The sequence below is a fragment of the Lepeophtheirus salmonis genome, chromosome 6 (assembly GCF_016086655.4).
Source record: "Lepeophtheirus salmonis chromosome 6, UVic_Lsal_1.4, whole genome shotgun sequence".
Taxonomy (NCBI): domain Eukaryota; kingdom Metazoa; phylum Arthropoda; class Copepoda; order Siphonostomatoida; family Caligidae; genus Lepeophtheirus; species Lepeophtheirus salmonis.
In genome coordinates, this window is record NC_052136.2 from 29,973,403 (window position 1) to 29,989,659 (window position 16,257).

At 32.9% G+C, this 16,257-nt stretch overlaps 1 protein-coding gene across 2 annotated transcripts in view; it reads right to left on the minus strand.

The window, feature by feature from the left end:
• Nucleotides 1-1,031: 1,031 nt before the first annotated feature.
• The window catches only part of LOC121119593 (multiple PDZ domain protein), a 50,757-nt gene continuing 35,531 nt past the window's right edge, over nt 1,032-16,257 (minus strand). Inside the window, exons 11-31 of one of the 2 annotated variants that reach the window (XR_011780518.1) lie at nt 15,733-16,038; nt 15,391-15,651; nt 15,222-15,314; nt 14,652-14,886; nt 14,386-14,587; nt 13,472-13,645; nt 13,096-13,411; nt 12,853-13,032; nt 12,570-12,788; nt 12,191-12,502; nt 10,978-11,184; nt 10,352-10,609; nt 3,616-3,784; nt 3,274-3,361; nt 3,095-3,196; nt 2,665-2,736; nt 2,455-2,584; nt 2,134-2,378; nt 1,920-2,075; nt 1,706-1,849; nt 1,032-1,637 (exon numbers count right to left, since the gene is read on the minus strand). Coding sequence is in view for 1 of the 2 variants with exons in the window: in XM_040714294.2 (XP_040570228.1) it covers nt 1,464-1,637; nt 1,706-1,849; nt 1,920-2,075; nt 2,134-2,378; nt 2,455-2,584; nt 2,665-2,736; nt 3,095-3,196; nt 3,274-3,333; nt 3,617-3,784; nt 10,352-10,609; nt 10,978-11,184; nt 12,191-12,502; nt 12,570-12,788; nt 12,853-13,032; nt 13,096-13,411; nt 13,472-13,645; nt 14,386-14,587; nt 14,652-14,886; nt 15,222-15,314; nt 15,391-15,651; nt 15,733-16,038 (4,014 nt within the window). In the remaining variant the exon portion in view is untranslated. The remainder of the gene's footprint in view (nt 1,638-1,705; nt 1,850-1,919; nt 2,076-2,133; nt 2,379-2,454; nt 2,585-2,664; nt 2,737-3,094; nt 3,197-3,273; nt 3,362-3,615; nt 3,785-10,351; nt 10,610-10,977; nt 11,185-12,190; nt 12,503-12,569; nt 12,789-12,852; nt 13,033-13,095; nt 13,412-13,471; nt 13,646-14,385; nt 14,588-14,651; nt 14,887-15,221; nt 15,315-15,390; nt 15,652-15,732; nt 16,039-16,257) is intronic. The other variant, XM_040714294.2, reaches the window with a different exon arrangement.

Sequence of the window (16,257 nt, forward strand, 5' to 3'; positions counted from 1 at the left end):
TCTAATATAACTACTGAAGTTATAAGATAACCGATAATTTATTAACATATTTATCATGTAAAAACTATTTATGTTTACTATACGTAGGTAATAGGAGAGCTGAATATGCTTTGCGACTAAACTGATATAGATATCTATAAAAGGGGACCATATTAAATTCATATTCCAGGATCACGGAAGATACTCACAAGTAATAATATAATCGGAAGCGAAAATGAAGTGTCTAGAATTACAAAAATAATACAGCCTTATAAATGGACTGAGTGTTATAGATATGAGTTGTTCGTTTGTTATCTCAAATCAAATCAATAAAAGAGTTTTCTATGAATATTAGGAGACGAAATAGAGTAGACTTTGGAAGGAGTTTCAATGGAAGAGATGAAGGATGATAAGTTTCTTTGTTTCTCACAGTACATTTCATTCCAGTATTACTCCTCTTAATTAAAGATTAACATATCCTCAGTTATTATAGAAGTATACAACGATTCCATACAAGATATAGAGTGAAGGATGTATATTTGAACCAATGTATGATGAAGTAATAGATTTGGACCTTAAAGGATATCTGCACAATCACTGATACTTCCATTAAAGGAGTTGATATCCATGGAGTAAGGCGCAAGAACCTTTTCTAAAGAGATAAGATCCATGAACATCATGGATATCCCAATGTCATAAACACATATGATTCAATGGAACAATGAGTGGACTCAGATCCATATATCGGGATGTTCTGCAAAAAAGATCTATCCAAACTATCCCTATTGTCTTAGAAGTAATTAATTTGATGACTAAAGTTTATCACAAGAACTGTTTAAAAAAAGTATTAAATCATTTTATTTATTTCTCCCGATGAAGTAGTTTGTTGTGTGAGGTTTCGTGAGATTTATCATTCTCTCTTGCTTAGAGCGAATTTACACAATAATAATAATAATTTTGGCCTTCTCATGTACTCTATTGAACTCCTGACGTTATTTTTCTAAAACTCTTTTCCTGAATAGAGAGAGGTTATTTATTGTACAAAAGATGCATTTTGGAGGGAATTCAATTTATTTTGAATATTTCTTAAATAATTGACAACATTATTTTTTTTCAAATAATATTCATATATATGTAATATAATGATTAATTAATACAAATCTTTAGTTCATTTGAATATAATCCATATTCCTATTTTGGCAAAAGAAGATAATATATTATATATTTTAACATCACAGTTGTTGCTAACTTGTTTGTTTGGTTTTTTTTGCAATTTTTTTTAGAAATTATGTCTTCACTCTACTATCAAATAGAATTCAAATTTTATAAACAAGTTTTGAATAAAAATTGATTAAATGCATGCGAATATTTTTTTGGGTGTAGAAAAACAGAAACAAGACAAGAAACATGAATATATACATAATAATTAATAATAGACAAGACATTTGGTATTAAAAAAAAATGAAAAAAAAAACAAAAAAAACTTAGACTTGGAAGGCTTTTAGGCGTCTGACTTTTAATTTTACATTTCCTGCAGTCGTTTTGAGAATAGCTACAGCTTTATCCTGCTCCATTTCACTCAAATCCTTGTCATTGATGGAGATTAGTTGATCACCTCTATACAAGGAGCCAGTTGACTCAGCAATTCCACCAGTAACCTGTACAAAAGGAAAATAGCGTAGGTTTAAGTATGATTAATGTAATTGAATCATAATCAACGCCTTACTAAATCTGATATAAAAACGCCCCGGCCGGATTTCTTTCCAACAATGCTAAGACCAAACCCTTTCCCTGGCTTTTTATTCAATTCAACTTCAACTTCCTCAAATAAGTCCTCCCAAGGACAAGTTCGATCAACAACAAAAGTGACCTGGAAAGGTTATGTTTCGAGTTATTGGATCATGTTAAGCTAATTTAATATATTTAATACTGAAAAATACCTTTTCCATATTTGAACGAATGAGCTTGTTGGCTCCAGCATTTGTTAAGGTCTTGCATTGCACTCCATTGACAGATACTAATCTATCTCCAATCCTTAATCTACCATCTTTTTCTGCTGCTCCATTTCCATATATTTCATATACAACTATTCCACCCTGGAAAATGATCACGATATATATTAACACGTTCGTAGATATATATGAAATATCTCACCATTGGAGTATCCGTTCCACCCAAAAGACTAATACCTAAGCCTGCAGAATCCGTTTTTATTTCAATTTTGTTACTATCCACCTTGGCAGGAGATTTGGCCGGAGTTTTAACTGGAGTCTTAGCTGGTGTAGCTGCAGTTGGTGGAGCAGCAGGTGTTGAAGGAGAGAGAGTTTTGGCCGTTTCAGGAGCCTTAGGGGGACTAACTTCAGGCTTATCAAGTGTTTTTTGAGGGGTTTTACTTTCAGCTAAATTTAGTTTGAAAGATATAATCAAATGGTTGTAAAAATCAACTTATAACCGTAAGTATTCTTTTTTTTTTACCAGGAGGTGGGACAATGGAGCCCCTTCGCTGATGTTCATCATTTTCCCTCTCAATTTCTTTCGCTGCATCCTGGGGATTTGTTACTAACATTCGAATACGCCCAGTTAAATTTTTAATTATTGCAACAGCCTACATATTAAATGAGGAAAATACATGAGGAATTAGTCGTTGGTTCTTACAGAGACTATGCTCAATAAGTAAATTCTTACTTGATCATAATTAGATTCTAAAAAGGATTCTGTGTTCACAGCCAATAGCATGTCTCCAACTTTCATTCCACCCTGTAGTGCAAGGAAAAGAGAAAATGAGTCCAATTTATTATATTATATATTTGAACAGTTACACATAATTAGGATTTTGATTGAGCTACTTTCAAATTATGTAAATTATTCCTCAATTATATTCTTTCAATGACACATCAAGTATTATTATAACAAGAACACTTGTCGACTCAATAAAAATGAATATAACAGATACAAATTAAGTGTAAAGTACTGTTTGTACACATCATATTCTTTTTTGAAAATTTATTCAATTACATTTTATACTTGTAGTTTGAAAAAATATTTTAACAAACATGCCTATTTTATAAAAAAACAAAAAACCCAAGAAACAGAAAAGATTGTTTTACATCCTTACCTTGTTAGCCAAACTTCCTTCTTGAATGTCAGAGACAAAGATACCTTTTCCTGTCACTTTATGATGTCCCTCAATTAGCATTATACCTAATCCTTCAGTCGTCTAAAAAAACAACAGAATTTTGTCAAAAATGTACATATAACGAAGTAAGTAAATGCACAGTAGCTATGGTTCCTCACCTTTTGCATGTTGACTTCCCGTTTGGCACGGTATTTGGAAAACTCGGGGGCTTTGAATATCTTACAAGTAGAAGAACAAATTGGGTTGCCAAATCATTTAATGAGAAAATATCAATAATTTGGATCATGTTAATTGAGCAATTCCAACGAAAGGTAAAATTTGTATTGATTTTTGAACTACTGTTTTTTAACTTATTAAAAACAAGAATTTTTACGATTTTAAATTGATTAATTATTTAAAACATTATTATCAATCATGGAAATCAAAAATTAAAAAAAAAAAGAAAGAAAGTATATTCATGACTCGAAGTCTCTTCATGAACTTGATCCAAAGATAACTTACGTTGTCGTCTAAAACGGAAGGGAAGTGAACTATTTTGTTCACAGCAATTTTTTCGGAGTTCTTTATATTTCTTAGGACAATAACCCTGACGGGAATGTCTGCTGGCGTCTTTTTGATTATTGCAGAAACATTCAGATGACATCTTCCACGAACAACAGTTTTATGAAACTAAAATAAACAACAAAAAACGTAAAGGATTTATTCACCTGATTGAAATATTAATATCAATATATGTAGGTAGTCAAATACTGTATACACACATGTCCACAAGTGTAACAAAATGTGCCTGTGTATATACATATGTATTTTTTACTTATTTTATTTGTCGATTGAGTTTGACGTCACAGATAATTAGCATTTATTTTACTATATGCATGCAAATTTGTGTATTGTATACTCTACCTATGTATATACATATAAACATCCTAATGATGAGTAATGTAGTAGTTTTCTTTATAATAAGAGCAGGTAAATGCTTTCTTATTCCTTGAATTATACACCCTTAATAATTATATTACTAGTACATAAAAATATTTAAAACAACTATTCAATGTATGAACCTATTTAACGCATTTAGATACAGTAAAAAAGAAATTCCTCAATACATACATAAACAACAAATAAGCCTTCTTATGGGTAGATACATAGGAATGACTAGTAAAACTTCATCAAAACTCAAAACCTAAAATAAAGTATTGGCATATTCATTCTACAGCTTTTCACTATTTACTGAACATTCCTGAAACCAATCACGTCTTGCTATTGCTTAATGGAATTAACTAATCAAGTTTATGGATTGAAAAATCTTATTCATGCTCTAATTTAAGTCACTCACAAACAAATAATAGTCTAATTCAAATTTTCGATTCTAGTCATTCAATCATTATATTTTATATAGATTGAATAATCTATAATAATTATCTATATTAATAAAACAAAATTTGCATGTATGTCTTTCTTTCTGTCAGTATGAATATATGAAAAAGAGTCACCGAGTGCACTGTATATACCTAGTTACCTAGTGCTCCATGATGTATATCATAAAAATATTTCGATCTAAGAAATAAGAATGTAGTCGTATTAACGAAATATTGCAGGCGTGTGCATATATCATCGAGCGTGTATACAAGGTGTACTGTATATAGTGCTCCCTGATGTAAATCATATAAATATTTTTGATATAAGAAATTATGATGTAGTCATATTAATGTTATATTTCTGGCTTGTGCATGTATAAAAAAAGTACTCTTTCTGTTTGCTTTTGTTTTGAATCTTTTAGTATCTTTCTCTCCTCCATAACATTTTTCAAATTGTTAGGGTTACCATGATCATTTTCGGTTTCTTTTTTTTTGACATGTCATTTCATACTAGATTTTCACCATTGTGAATTGATATAAGTATTGAATAGCTCATGAAAAGTGGAGAGTAACACTGATCATGTAGATAAGCTGAAACCTTTACCCATCATCATATAGTTTGAATCAAGAGGAAAAAGAATAAACATACCATAAATCATTATAATCCATTTTAAAGGTGAGTTTCTACATTTATCAACCATCTGACGTCACAATGTTTTTATTTTTGGAATATATCCATTGATAATTTACTTAGAAGAACAACTCTACATATTATAATCTTCAAGCCTCGGTCAATTATTCCTTTCAAAATGAAGAGATTTATTTATTTAGAATGCTTATTCTTTGTAACTGTATGAGAGAAAATGGTATGATAAGTTTTTTTAACCTTGCAACCTTTCCATCAACAAGGAACAAAAAAGGCTTAAGATCAGTTTGTAGAACTATTATCTAATCACTGGTGAGGATTATTTAAATAATTTTACAACTTAACAAGAACTAATTCAATCAATCAACGTTCAGAACACTGATTTAAGGAAAAGAAGGAAATTTTTTTGACAGTTTATGGCAAAATGCTTTGTAAATTTGTGTATTTGTGAGGTAATGCCGTCTAACGTAACAAATTATTTTTTTTGCCATTTTTTCTGCTACAAACAATAAAGATTTTAAATTATAGAACCTCTATATTTTGAAAGTGATAATTGTTAAGGCTGGAATATAATCTTATGTACATAGAGTTCTTAGAAATAATTTGTCCATTCTCAAACACGTTGTGTGATGTAAAGGGGTTTTCATTAACAGCGCTCACATTTTTTTGAAAAAATAAAACGAAAACGGTTTGAGATATCGACAATTTCTTTATTTGCCGTTCAAATACATTCAAGTTAATTTACGAAGTCCAATCGCTGAACCCAATTTTCGACTACTTTTCCACATAAATTGGCTGAAACTGCAGCAATTTCGTGTTGAATATTTGTTCTGAGCTCTTCTAACGTCGACGGATTATTGGTGTAGACCAGGGCTTTCACGTGACCCCAAAGAAAATAGTCTAAAGGTGTTAAATCGCATGAGTGAGGCGCCCAATTGACTGGGCCATTTCTGCAGATAAGACGCTCACCAAAACTTACTCTTCAATAAATCGATTGTAACATTTGCTGTGTGTTAAGTGTGAACTTATAGAAACCACATAGCGTCCAAGTCCATATCTTCCAATTCAGGCCAAAAAAAATTGGTTATCATGGCGCGGTAACGATTTCCATTCACAGTAACGTGGCGATTGCCATCGTCGACGAAAAAGTACGGCCCAATGACACCGCCAGCATGAAATCCACACCAAACAGTAAGTTTTTGGGGATCTAATGGCGCCTCATGAATCACGTGTGGGAGTTTTCCGGCCCAATAGGGCATATTTTACTTGTTAACATAACCATTGAGCCAAAAATGTGCCTCATCGCTGAAGATGATTTTACGTTGAAAATCAGGATCGTTTTCAAATTTTCCTTCAGCCTATTTTACGAATTCCCAACGTTTGAAGTGGTCAAGCAGCTTCAGTTCTTGAGTCAACTTGATCTTATGCGGGTGTAAGCCAAGATCTTTTTGCAAAATTCGCCACAACAATGTCACAGAGACGCCCTACAATTGAGAACGGCGCGTAAGAGACAAATTTGGGTCATCTTGAATTATGCACTTGCGGTAGCAATATTTTTTACACTTCTTGCATTTCTTTGTCTCACTGGCACAGGAACATTATGTAGCGTGAATGTGGACTCAATTTTTTTCACCAAACGTTAACTTGTTGATTTTGAAGGTCGATTACGTTGACCATAAATTGGGGTTAACGCTCTTAAAGTTTGGATCAAAGACTCACCACTGTTGTAATAAATTTTAATAATTTGCAAGTGTTGCTCGAGTGTGTACTACTCCATGATGAAACTACAATTATTTCTAAGCACAGCTGTCAAAGACACAATAACAAATATGACGTTGTTTTCGAAACCTATCTACGTAAAATGTGAGCGTCCCTATTGAAAAACCATTTACATGTCTCAATCTGATATATTTACAAACTTACATTTATATAGGTTACAAACATTCTTCACATCTGATGTAATTGGCAAATAAACCTGGAGATATTTGACAGATTAAGGCAAGTTTCATTTCGAAAAACAATAAATTGAATTATTTCTTAATTAAATCCTACTTTATTTATGATATTTGTCGAAGTTTTACTAGCGATGAGAAAATCAATACAACTCCAAGAAGGATAATAGCCAATACAGCACGAACTTTGTTTACTTAAATGTAGCTTGACAACCACTTCTTGAACATATATCATGCAATCACACACACTTTGTTTTAATAATTTAGATTTTAGATTTATTAATATATGTAGAAGACAACTGCTCTAGAAATCTTCAGTGTTACTTTTCATTTTTCATGGGGACACTCCCTCACACGTAGTAACTCAATACTTGGATCTGGAGACGGTTTAACTATAATCGGGACATAAGACACGTCAAATGCATGGGTCTCTTTTTAAAAAAATTCGAATTTAGTTTATTTGGAATCCTTTTACGAAAGGAAATAAATTAACATAATCTTTTTTTTAAAGGAAAAGATTGATTAATTTAGGAAAATCTACACTATGCAGACTCTTATTCCATGTCAAGTGTATACACTTTTTTTAAATTTTAGACATGATCATCACCGATTTTGATAATTTTTAGTGGGAGTGTTTATCCTAACAAAAGAACACTATGTATGAATTTTTAGATTAATGGGATACGGGGGCCGGTTTTGGAGTCCCAAAAAGTATGTTCCTGTACGAAGGATATTCGAACTTCAGTGGAATATAACTCCCCTGAAACTCAACCGATTTGAAAAGTTTTTACTTTTAAAATAATCACAAGAACAAATCCTTTAATTTAATTTTTATTAGAAAAATAACATTTGTGCAAAAAATACCATATAAACATTATTTGGGAATATCAAAAATGACGCCTCAGCCAAGTTTCAAGTTTTATTTTGACAATTTTTTGTTAGAAGTTTAACCTACTCATACGCTATGAGTATGTAAAGAAATAGAGTGGGATCTCAAGAGAATCATCTTCATTTAGGGCTAAAATTGAAAAAGGTCAAATTTGTCATAATAATGAATTCATTATAAAATCGTTGAAGATGATATCGGGAGAGTATGTACACTTGACATTGAATAATGAATTTTGAGATTTACCGATGAGTGATTCATATTCAGAGATGTGAAAATTGCTAGAATATCAATGAGCGTAAAAACAATGCCTGAGAAACAACATATCTGCTGAAGAAGATCACTAGAGCAGGGGCCGTAGTTCATTTCATTAATCAAGCTTACTTATATTTAAATATAAAATACTATTTTTATTTATTTTTTTAAGTCCCCTTTATCGAATACTAATTTAACTGTCGAATATAGATCATTAACACTTAATTAAAAATGAGCGTCGTTTGTTATGGGTGTCAATGCTGCTCAAATTGGCAGTTTGTACACCTAAATATTTTTGATTGTATAAGATAGGTATGATATATTAAGTTTCGTGCTTTCTATATGACAAACTCTTGTAAATTATATATACAAAAATCAGATGATACATTGTTTATGAGGGTATATCTATCCTTCCCTATCCCACACAATAATCTAACCCAAGTCTGAACTTATGGGTTGCCTGCGCGTCTGTAACACAGTTTATCTTTAGTGCTGAGTTATCCATCACACACAGTGCCACATTAATTTGCAAATAACCCAAAAAATTATAATTTTTGTGCTTTTCAACAAAAAAGTAATACTAAGTAGAACAACAGAAATCGGACACCACATTAATTCACAAGTATTATTTTAATTACACAACAGATTTAACATCACACAGGCCCCGTCATAGAAGAAGTGGCACAGGGGATATTTACCCCCTCCCCGCCTTCCAAAATAATGGTAGTATGTTATTTTTTCCAGCTCATTATTTAAAATCCTTTTTTTAGTGATCTACCACTTGTAAAATATTAACTTAACCCGAGTACCCCCTAACCAACACAAAGAATTTTTAGCTTCAGGGACAGGTGCGTCAGCAGAATTTTATTTAGGAGGGGAAGGGGCTTAGTTTTTGGAATTTTTGAAAAAAAAATCCAAAAATTAAAATTTTTTTCAAAAACCAAAATTTTTTTTCCAAAATCCTAAGCTATTCTCATAATGTTATTTTTTTTGGAGAAAAATTTAAAAATCCATAGCTATTTACACACAATTGAATTAAATTTCAGACATTAGATTTTTGAAAAAAATAAAACATAAAATTTTCTAGTAAAAAACAAAAATTCTTTAATTTGGGAATGCTACAGCCCCTCCATCTCACCTCCCTACGGACACCCCTCAGTTATGTAAAACTTGTAAATATCCCCTTAAGTGCCTCAAAGTACCCTCAAGGGTACGCATACACCCATTTAAGAACCTCTGCTATAACACATATGGCCAGTGATTCATAAAATAGGTTCTGTTTGTAAGAATAAAAGAAACCAAAGAAATATATTTGGTAATCCGGACAATTTGTAGAATGTTTGGGAGAAGATCTGCTTAAATGTCATGACGTTTTATCAGATCAGCTGCAAACCGGAAGGAAACAAACACAAATACCACTCTGTATATACCAAGGATATATTGACTTCGTTGATCTTCAAATTCTACTCCGAGTCCAACAAGGACTTACACTAGTTATAACTCTCGAACAGCAATCCCTCATTGGTATTCTCCGTCTTTCATGAGCACACCTACACTAGTTATTACTTTATACTTAGATTGGATGTCTTCAAGAATCAAATACTAATGAGAATAGCTTTGGAAAAAATAAAACCCTATTTAGATGGCTAACTAAAGAAAGCCGCTTCCGCATTATAGGATATATTTTATATACCTCTGTATGTTGTCCTTTGGAAATACAATTTTACACCTGTTGACTCCTTGTTTGTCGAGTAATTCCTGACACGTAATTCACGTAATGAATTAATTTAAATCCTCATGATCTATAGTCATAACCTGATCTTATCTTAACCGAATTGGTTTTTTTTATTGGATTATTTTTTTTATTCAAGCCTTTAGTTTGCAAAGGAGGCCAGTAAACAAAGCAAAATCTATTGTATGTTTGAAAAAAGGTGAGAAAAGCGTATTAAGTTCAAATTAATACTGACTTTATCTCATCTTATAATTATTTAAGACCACGAAATTTTCCAATTTTGGAGAAAAAAAAATACTGTATTTTATTTTCCACTTTCGAATTTTATATTCCTTATCTGAAGTGGATCTACAACATAATTTAAATAATGAAAAGTCTACTTCAATACTAAAAAAGAAAAACCTCACCTTAAGAAGTTCATCTCCCACCATGAGTTTATCAGAAGCTTTGGCAGGTCCCTCTGGATGAAGACCACATATGAAAGTACTCATTCGATTTCTATCCCTATGTCCAGAGAGAGCCATTCCAAAGCCAAAATTATTCCTCCTTAATCGGAGCTCTACAACTTCTCCTTGAAGACATTTGAAATTCTCCGTGATATTAATGTTTTCCTCTTTGAATTCAACCTCATCTTCAGAGGACTCTTCCTCCTCTTCGTCATCTTCCTATGGGGGTCAATGAAATAAGAATGATTTTGTAAATTTGATGCCATTGCATTTGTGTGATTTTGATTCATTATTCCTAACCTCAGTGCTTCTATGAATCCATTGACAACAGTTCTTTAAGTTTTTTCTCATTGGTGAAAATAGCTTGTATTACTCTCTCAAACATTACACACTATATGTAAAATCCCTACCCGTAATGCTCTTATCAAATATAGGTACACTATCTAAAACTAATACATAAATATCAACCTAATTAATTACCTATCCTTCCCTGACAAGGAAAGTCCTTTATCAGTTTAATAAGAGTATAATATATATTATATTGTAAATCAATGAACTTATCAATATAACAAGGAATGAAGCCTTACCAGATCTTTCAACTTTTTAGCATCAATTCCCTCGTCGTCCTTTGCTCGGGCCGTCTCAATTTCCATTGACACGGATTTATGCTCCGACCCCTCGTCTATATCCAAGGAGTTTTTCTTATACACGGTCAAATGATCTTCCTTTTGAGATTGAATCTCCACTCGAATTTTTTGCTGTATGGCCTGACGCTCCAAATGGCTTAGACCAGGCTGGATTATATGTAGTCGTTAGAAATACATGAATGAATTAGTATCCCAAATAGTATGGAACAACAGTAAAAATAATAATAGGCCCTTTTCCAGTATACTATTATGGTAAGGGCACATTGATAGACATATATGCTATGCATATATTCTACATTGAGGAAAGAGAGGCTCTCCAGAGGAGAGAGAAGGGAAAGAGATAGAAAGCCCCCCTGGAAGTTGTGCATTTGTACTTTAATTTCTTTCATACATTGAATACAATTTGATATAAATACTTCTTATACATATATATATATATGCAATTGAAAGATGCAAACCTATGGGCTGATTTGCTTTAAATTATGAAAGGGGACTATTATGATTTAATAGGAGGGAGAAACACATCTCTATTTTTCTCTATTATAACAGACATCAACTACTAATTTCTCTTCAAAGTCAGACCCTCATATGTAGATAGGTATGTACATCATGAAATAATTCAATTACTACTCTTTCTGGTTCCTTAGATAGAGTAACATACATACATATACTACCCATGTTTGTACCTACAGGGTAATTTTGAGAGTGGTTCTACTAATGGGTTCTACACATTATGATGTTTGAGTATCAACGATTACATTTTATGTATTGTATATACCTATGTACCATATATCTCTGTAGGGGTATACAAATATATCCCTTCAAGATCTAAAAATAGAACGGAATTTACTTTCATGATATGGAAGCCATTTCAGTGGATAAATAAACATTTATTTTGTCAAATAACGTTACATACTTGTTAAATGTTAGATAACAACATTATAAAGACGACTTTAACTTTTCATTCCTTCTTTCCTGCTTGCCTGTCTCTCTGCCTGTCTGCCCTCTTTCCTCCCTTCCTCTATTATTCATTCCCTTCTTTCAACAACTGTATCTACTATATAGATTAATATTTATTTCTGTTATCTGATCCCTTTTTCTCTTTCATGTGCCCAGCTTATTTATAGGCAATTCAGTAATAAAAAATACCTACCTGGATAATTTCTGGAGTAGAGGGACGCGAGGGTTCTTCCGATACGATTGATATAATGGACTCTTTTTCTTCTAAAAGACGGGGATCAATTAGTCCGGGTGTTGAAACTTTTCTTGGAGTAGGTGGAACAACCATTTCCGCTTCGGTTATCGGAGAAGTAGATGGATCGTTTATAATGGGTGGAGTAGGTGGAACAACTATTTCCGGTTCGGGTATCGGAAGAGGAGATGGATTGTTTATAGTGGGCTCAGTAGGAGGTCGGGGTATCTCTGATGTAGAGTAAATTCGGGGAATGGACTGAGGAGGTTGTTCCTATAAGAAGGAACAAGAAAATAAATAATAGTTAGTCGCTATTTTATTTTATTTTGAAAGAACATACAGCTGCAGGTACAAGACTTTGAACCACAATAATGACTGGGTTTCCAGCACTTTTAATGGCTTTAACGGCGGCATCATGATCAGCGCTGGTTATACGGATGCTTCCAACTTGAACCACTTTGTCACCAGTGTAGAGCTGTTGAGTTCTTCCCGCTGGACTTTCAGGCAATACATTTTTAATGAATATGCCTGATGAATTATTAGATCCACTCACATCCACCTAAGCAATGGATAGAAATAATCAACACATTACTCAGAATGATGTCAGGATACAAGATACGAACCTTTCCCCCAACAATAGATATTCCTAGACCTGAACCTTGTACTCGCATTATTTCAACTCTTCGTTCAGCCCCCCAAGCTTTGAGGACTGGTTTGCATGTCTTGTTATTATCGTTGTTGTAGCCACTCGGTTTTTGACCAAAGGTACTGGATGAAGAAGTTGAAAGCATTCCAGGAGATGTCTTTAAAATATATTTGGGTATGAGTACTAAAAGATTAAGTTTCAAATAGTTTTTAGTATTTACCTTTCCATTGAAGGACGTTGAGTTTCGCATGGGACCTCTTCCACCCTCATTATTCTTGTCCCTGATATCAGGAGGAGGTTGATATATTCGAACCATAAGTCTTTCCTCTTTGATAGAGTTCTTATCCCAAATGAGTTCTTCGTCGTCTTCGAGAGTGGAAGCAGATGATGAGGTAACAGTGTTTTGTTTGAGCGTTGAAGAAAGTGGAGGATCAACAGAGCTTTCTTGTAGGTCTAAAGGGAAGTGAGTAATGATACTAGCAGATTGAACTGTGAGATCTGGAACGATCTCTTCGTCTTCTATGTGTTTCTCTTGCCTGAAATAAGAGTTTTGCATATACGTATGTCATACATTCTGGAGACTCAAAGATTCTTACAATGTTTTTGTGACAAAGGAAAGTTTCAAGCTTTCGGAAAGGGATTCTTCCTCAGATAAGGTATTTTCTTCTTCCTCTTCACCTTTTAAATTATATTTGTTTCTTTCTGAGCAGTCTGGCTCTCGACTGATATCCTCTTCAGCAACAAGATCCTCTTCCGGCACAAAAACGATTCTAAGTAAATAATTGCACAAAATCACAAAGAAAATTACTTTATGGAGCGTGAGATACAGACCAATTGCGACTTATGTCTCAACTATCTCAAAGGGTTCTCATTTTTTTATTTACATTTATTAATTGGAGAAGAGGGCTTTTCAATACAGAGTGAAAGTATATAAGTGCATTGATAGGGCTTCTACATAGTTTTGCTTAGTGGACACGTGAATAGTCATTAATACCATAATTTTAAATACACATACGAGTATATCTATGTACTTGTATCTAAATAAAGATTTGAATATAAACAAATCATCCCCATCCCTCTAAAATTGACTCTATCATATTTATAAATTGAGTCATGGAGCTTTGGATACCTGGAATAAAGACGTCATTTTCCTTTTTCCAAATGAGTCTTTTAAAAAAAAATTATATATACAATAATATATTAGAGTAAAATAGGGACCGAATAAGCTGTGTTTAATATTTTAAAATTGTCAAACTACAAATTTCAAGAAAGATTTGTCTTCCTCACATTTTTTCCTTACAAATTTGAATTTTAACAATTATTTTAAAATAACGTCGATAGACTTGCATGTATCTAGAATTCCAGGATTGAGTATCGATTAATTTGGATGATGTTAATTTCAAAATTAGTATTCAATCCAGGGATAAAAAGTTCTCCCTGGATTAGAATTGTATTAATAAATAGATAGATATATGCATAAAAAATCCATAGAAATGCCTTAGCTTCTTACGTTGTATTAAGAGAAGAATCCGCTCTTTGGAGTATAAGCTTCGCCTGCGAACTCCTGACACGCCAAAGGGATTCATTATTTAAGCTCAATATCAAATCTCCAGGTCGGAGTTGATATTCACTTTTTGCAACTGCGCCACCACCGTCAACAGCTCGTACAACAGTGCCGCATAATTCAAATGCTAATGCTTCTAACTCTAGGCCTAATAAGAAATATAATAAATAATTAAGGTTACCTATTTTCCTCACAATTCTTCTTTCCCTTACCCAAAGGTTCATTTTTGGATTTTTTTAGGCTCACTTGATATTTTGGTAGATGTCTTAAGATGGGGTAACCTCTTAAGGACTCTGGAAGTTCTCTTTTTCTTGATGGTGCAGGATCTGATGAAATATATGGAATAAAGGCACTTGATGAAGAAGAGAAGGAATGACTATCAGATCCTTCGTTACAATCTGGAATGGTATCATCGTCTCCTGTCCATGATTCTCTTAGAGGAATACTCTGGAATAAAATAGGCAAGAATTATAATTTGATGGAAGTTGCTCTCGTCCGTGAATGGACATCCTTTTCTTTCCCTCCCTTTTTATTAATAAAAAATCATCCTTTTCTCAAATGAAAAATTACTACTTGAAATAACAACATTTAGAACATTGAATTTTGCCAATACTTGCACTAGCTATGTGATGAATAGTAATGTAAATATGAAACATTATCCTAATACTTAATACATACTGAGACTTCCTCATCCAATCAACATTGTCCTTAAATTAGTAATTGCATAGAATTTCCCTTCTGAGAATTAAAACAAACAACATACAAAAATATGAAATACTTACTCCGAACTCTGTTTTTATTTCGCTTTCACCGTCATAAGTGGAGAGACTACTCCGATATAAGGCTCCTACATCCTCATTGCCAATCTTTACACCCTAAAAACAAACTTAATTATAATTATTAAATCAACTTTTGAGAGGGGGAATACGTTCTCAAAGGGGTCATTTTTACCTCTGATCGATTCATAGGACTCTTATCTTCAGTCGAAGAAGAATGCTCCAAAGGGAGTGGCCTTGAAATCCCAATTCGAACAGGTCCAAGGGAAGCACCTTTCAGAGCCTGAACAGCTGTATCTAAGCTCGAATGTTCTAATTGAGTATCATTCACGAACATAATACGATCACCAGGAACAACTCGACAGTCTGTTTGAGCAACTCCACCTGGTACCAGACTACGAACAACAATTACAGTTTCAGAAGAGTTCATTGGGTCCTGAAGAACCAAAAGTTTTCACGTGTTACGTATAAAGTAGCTGAACTGCCAGGTGTTTAATAATAAAAGAATTTTTCTTACCTGATAATCGAGTATGCTGAATCCTAGACCCTTTTCATTTTTAACTAAAACAATTTCCTCTACGGATTTGGACCACATGGCTGGCTTATCCGTCAAAGGATCCAGGGAACGAGCTCTTTGTCTTTTTCCTATTAAGTGAGATCCTGCTGAAGAAGAAGGTGTTCGACTATCAGAGTTTCTTCCTCGATGAACAGAGAGTGAGGTACTAGTTGTGTAAGCTAAGGATACCTCGGACTTTGCTTTCATTAAACCTAGTTCTGGCTCTTTTAGAGCAAGTAAACTTTGTAGACTTCCACTGAGTATCTTCTAAGAAGTAATGAAAAAATAAATTAATTGATATCTATATATGTACTACTGTACACACACATATATATATAAGATTGATTTACTCACACATCTAATATTCAAGTAATAATAACTGAGTTCTTAATAAACATATAAAAATATATGTTAATAAGGTAAGTTAATTAATATTATTGAATAATTAGATGCTGCTCGAGATTTCTTTTCTTTTTTTATTTCTTT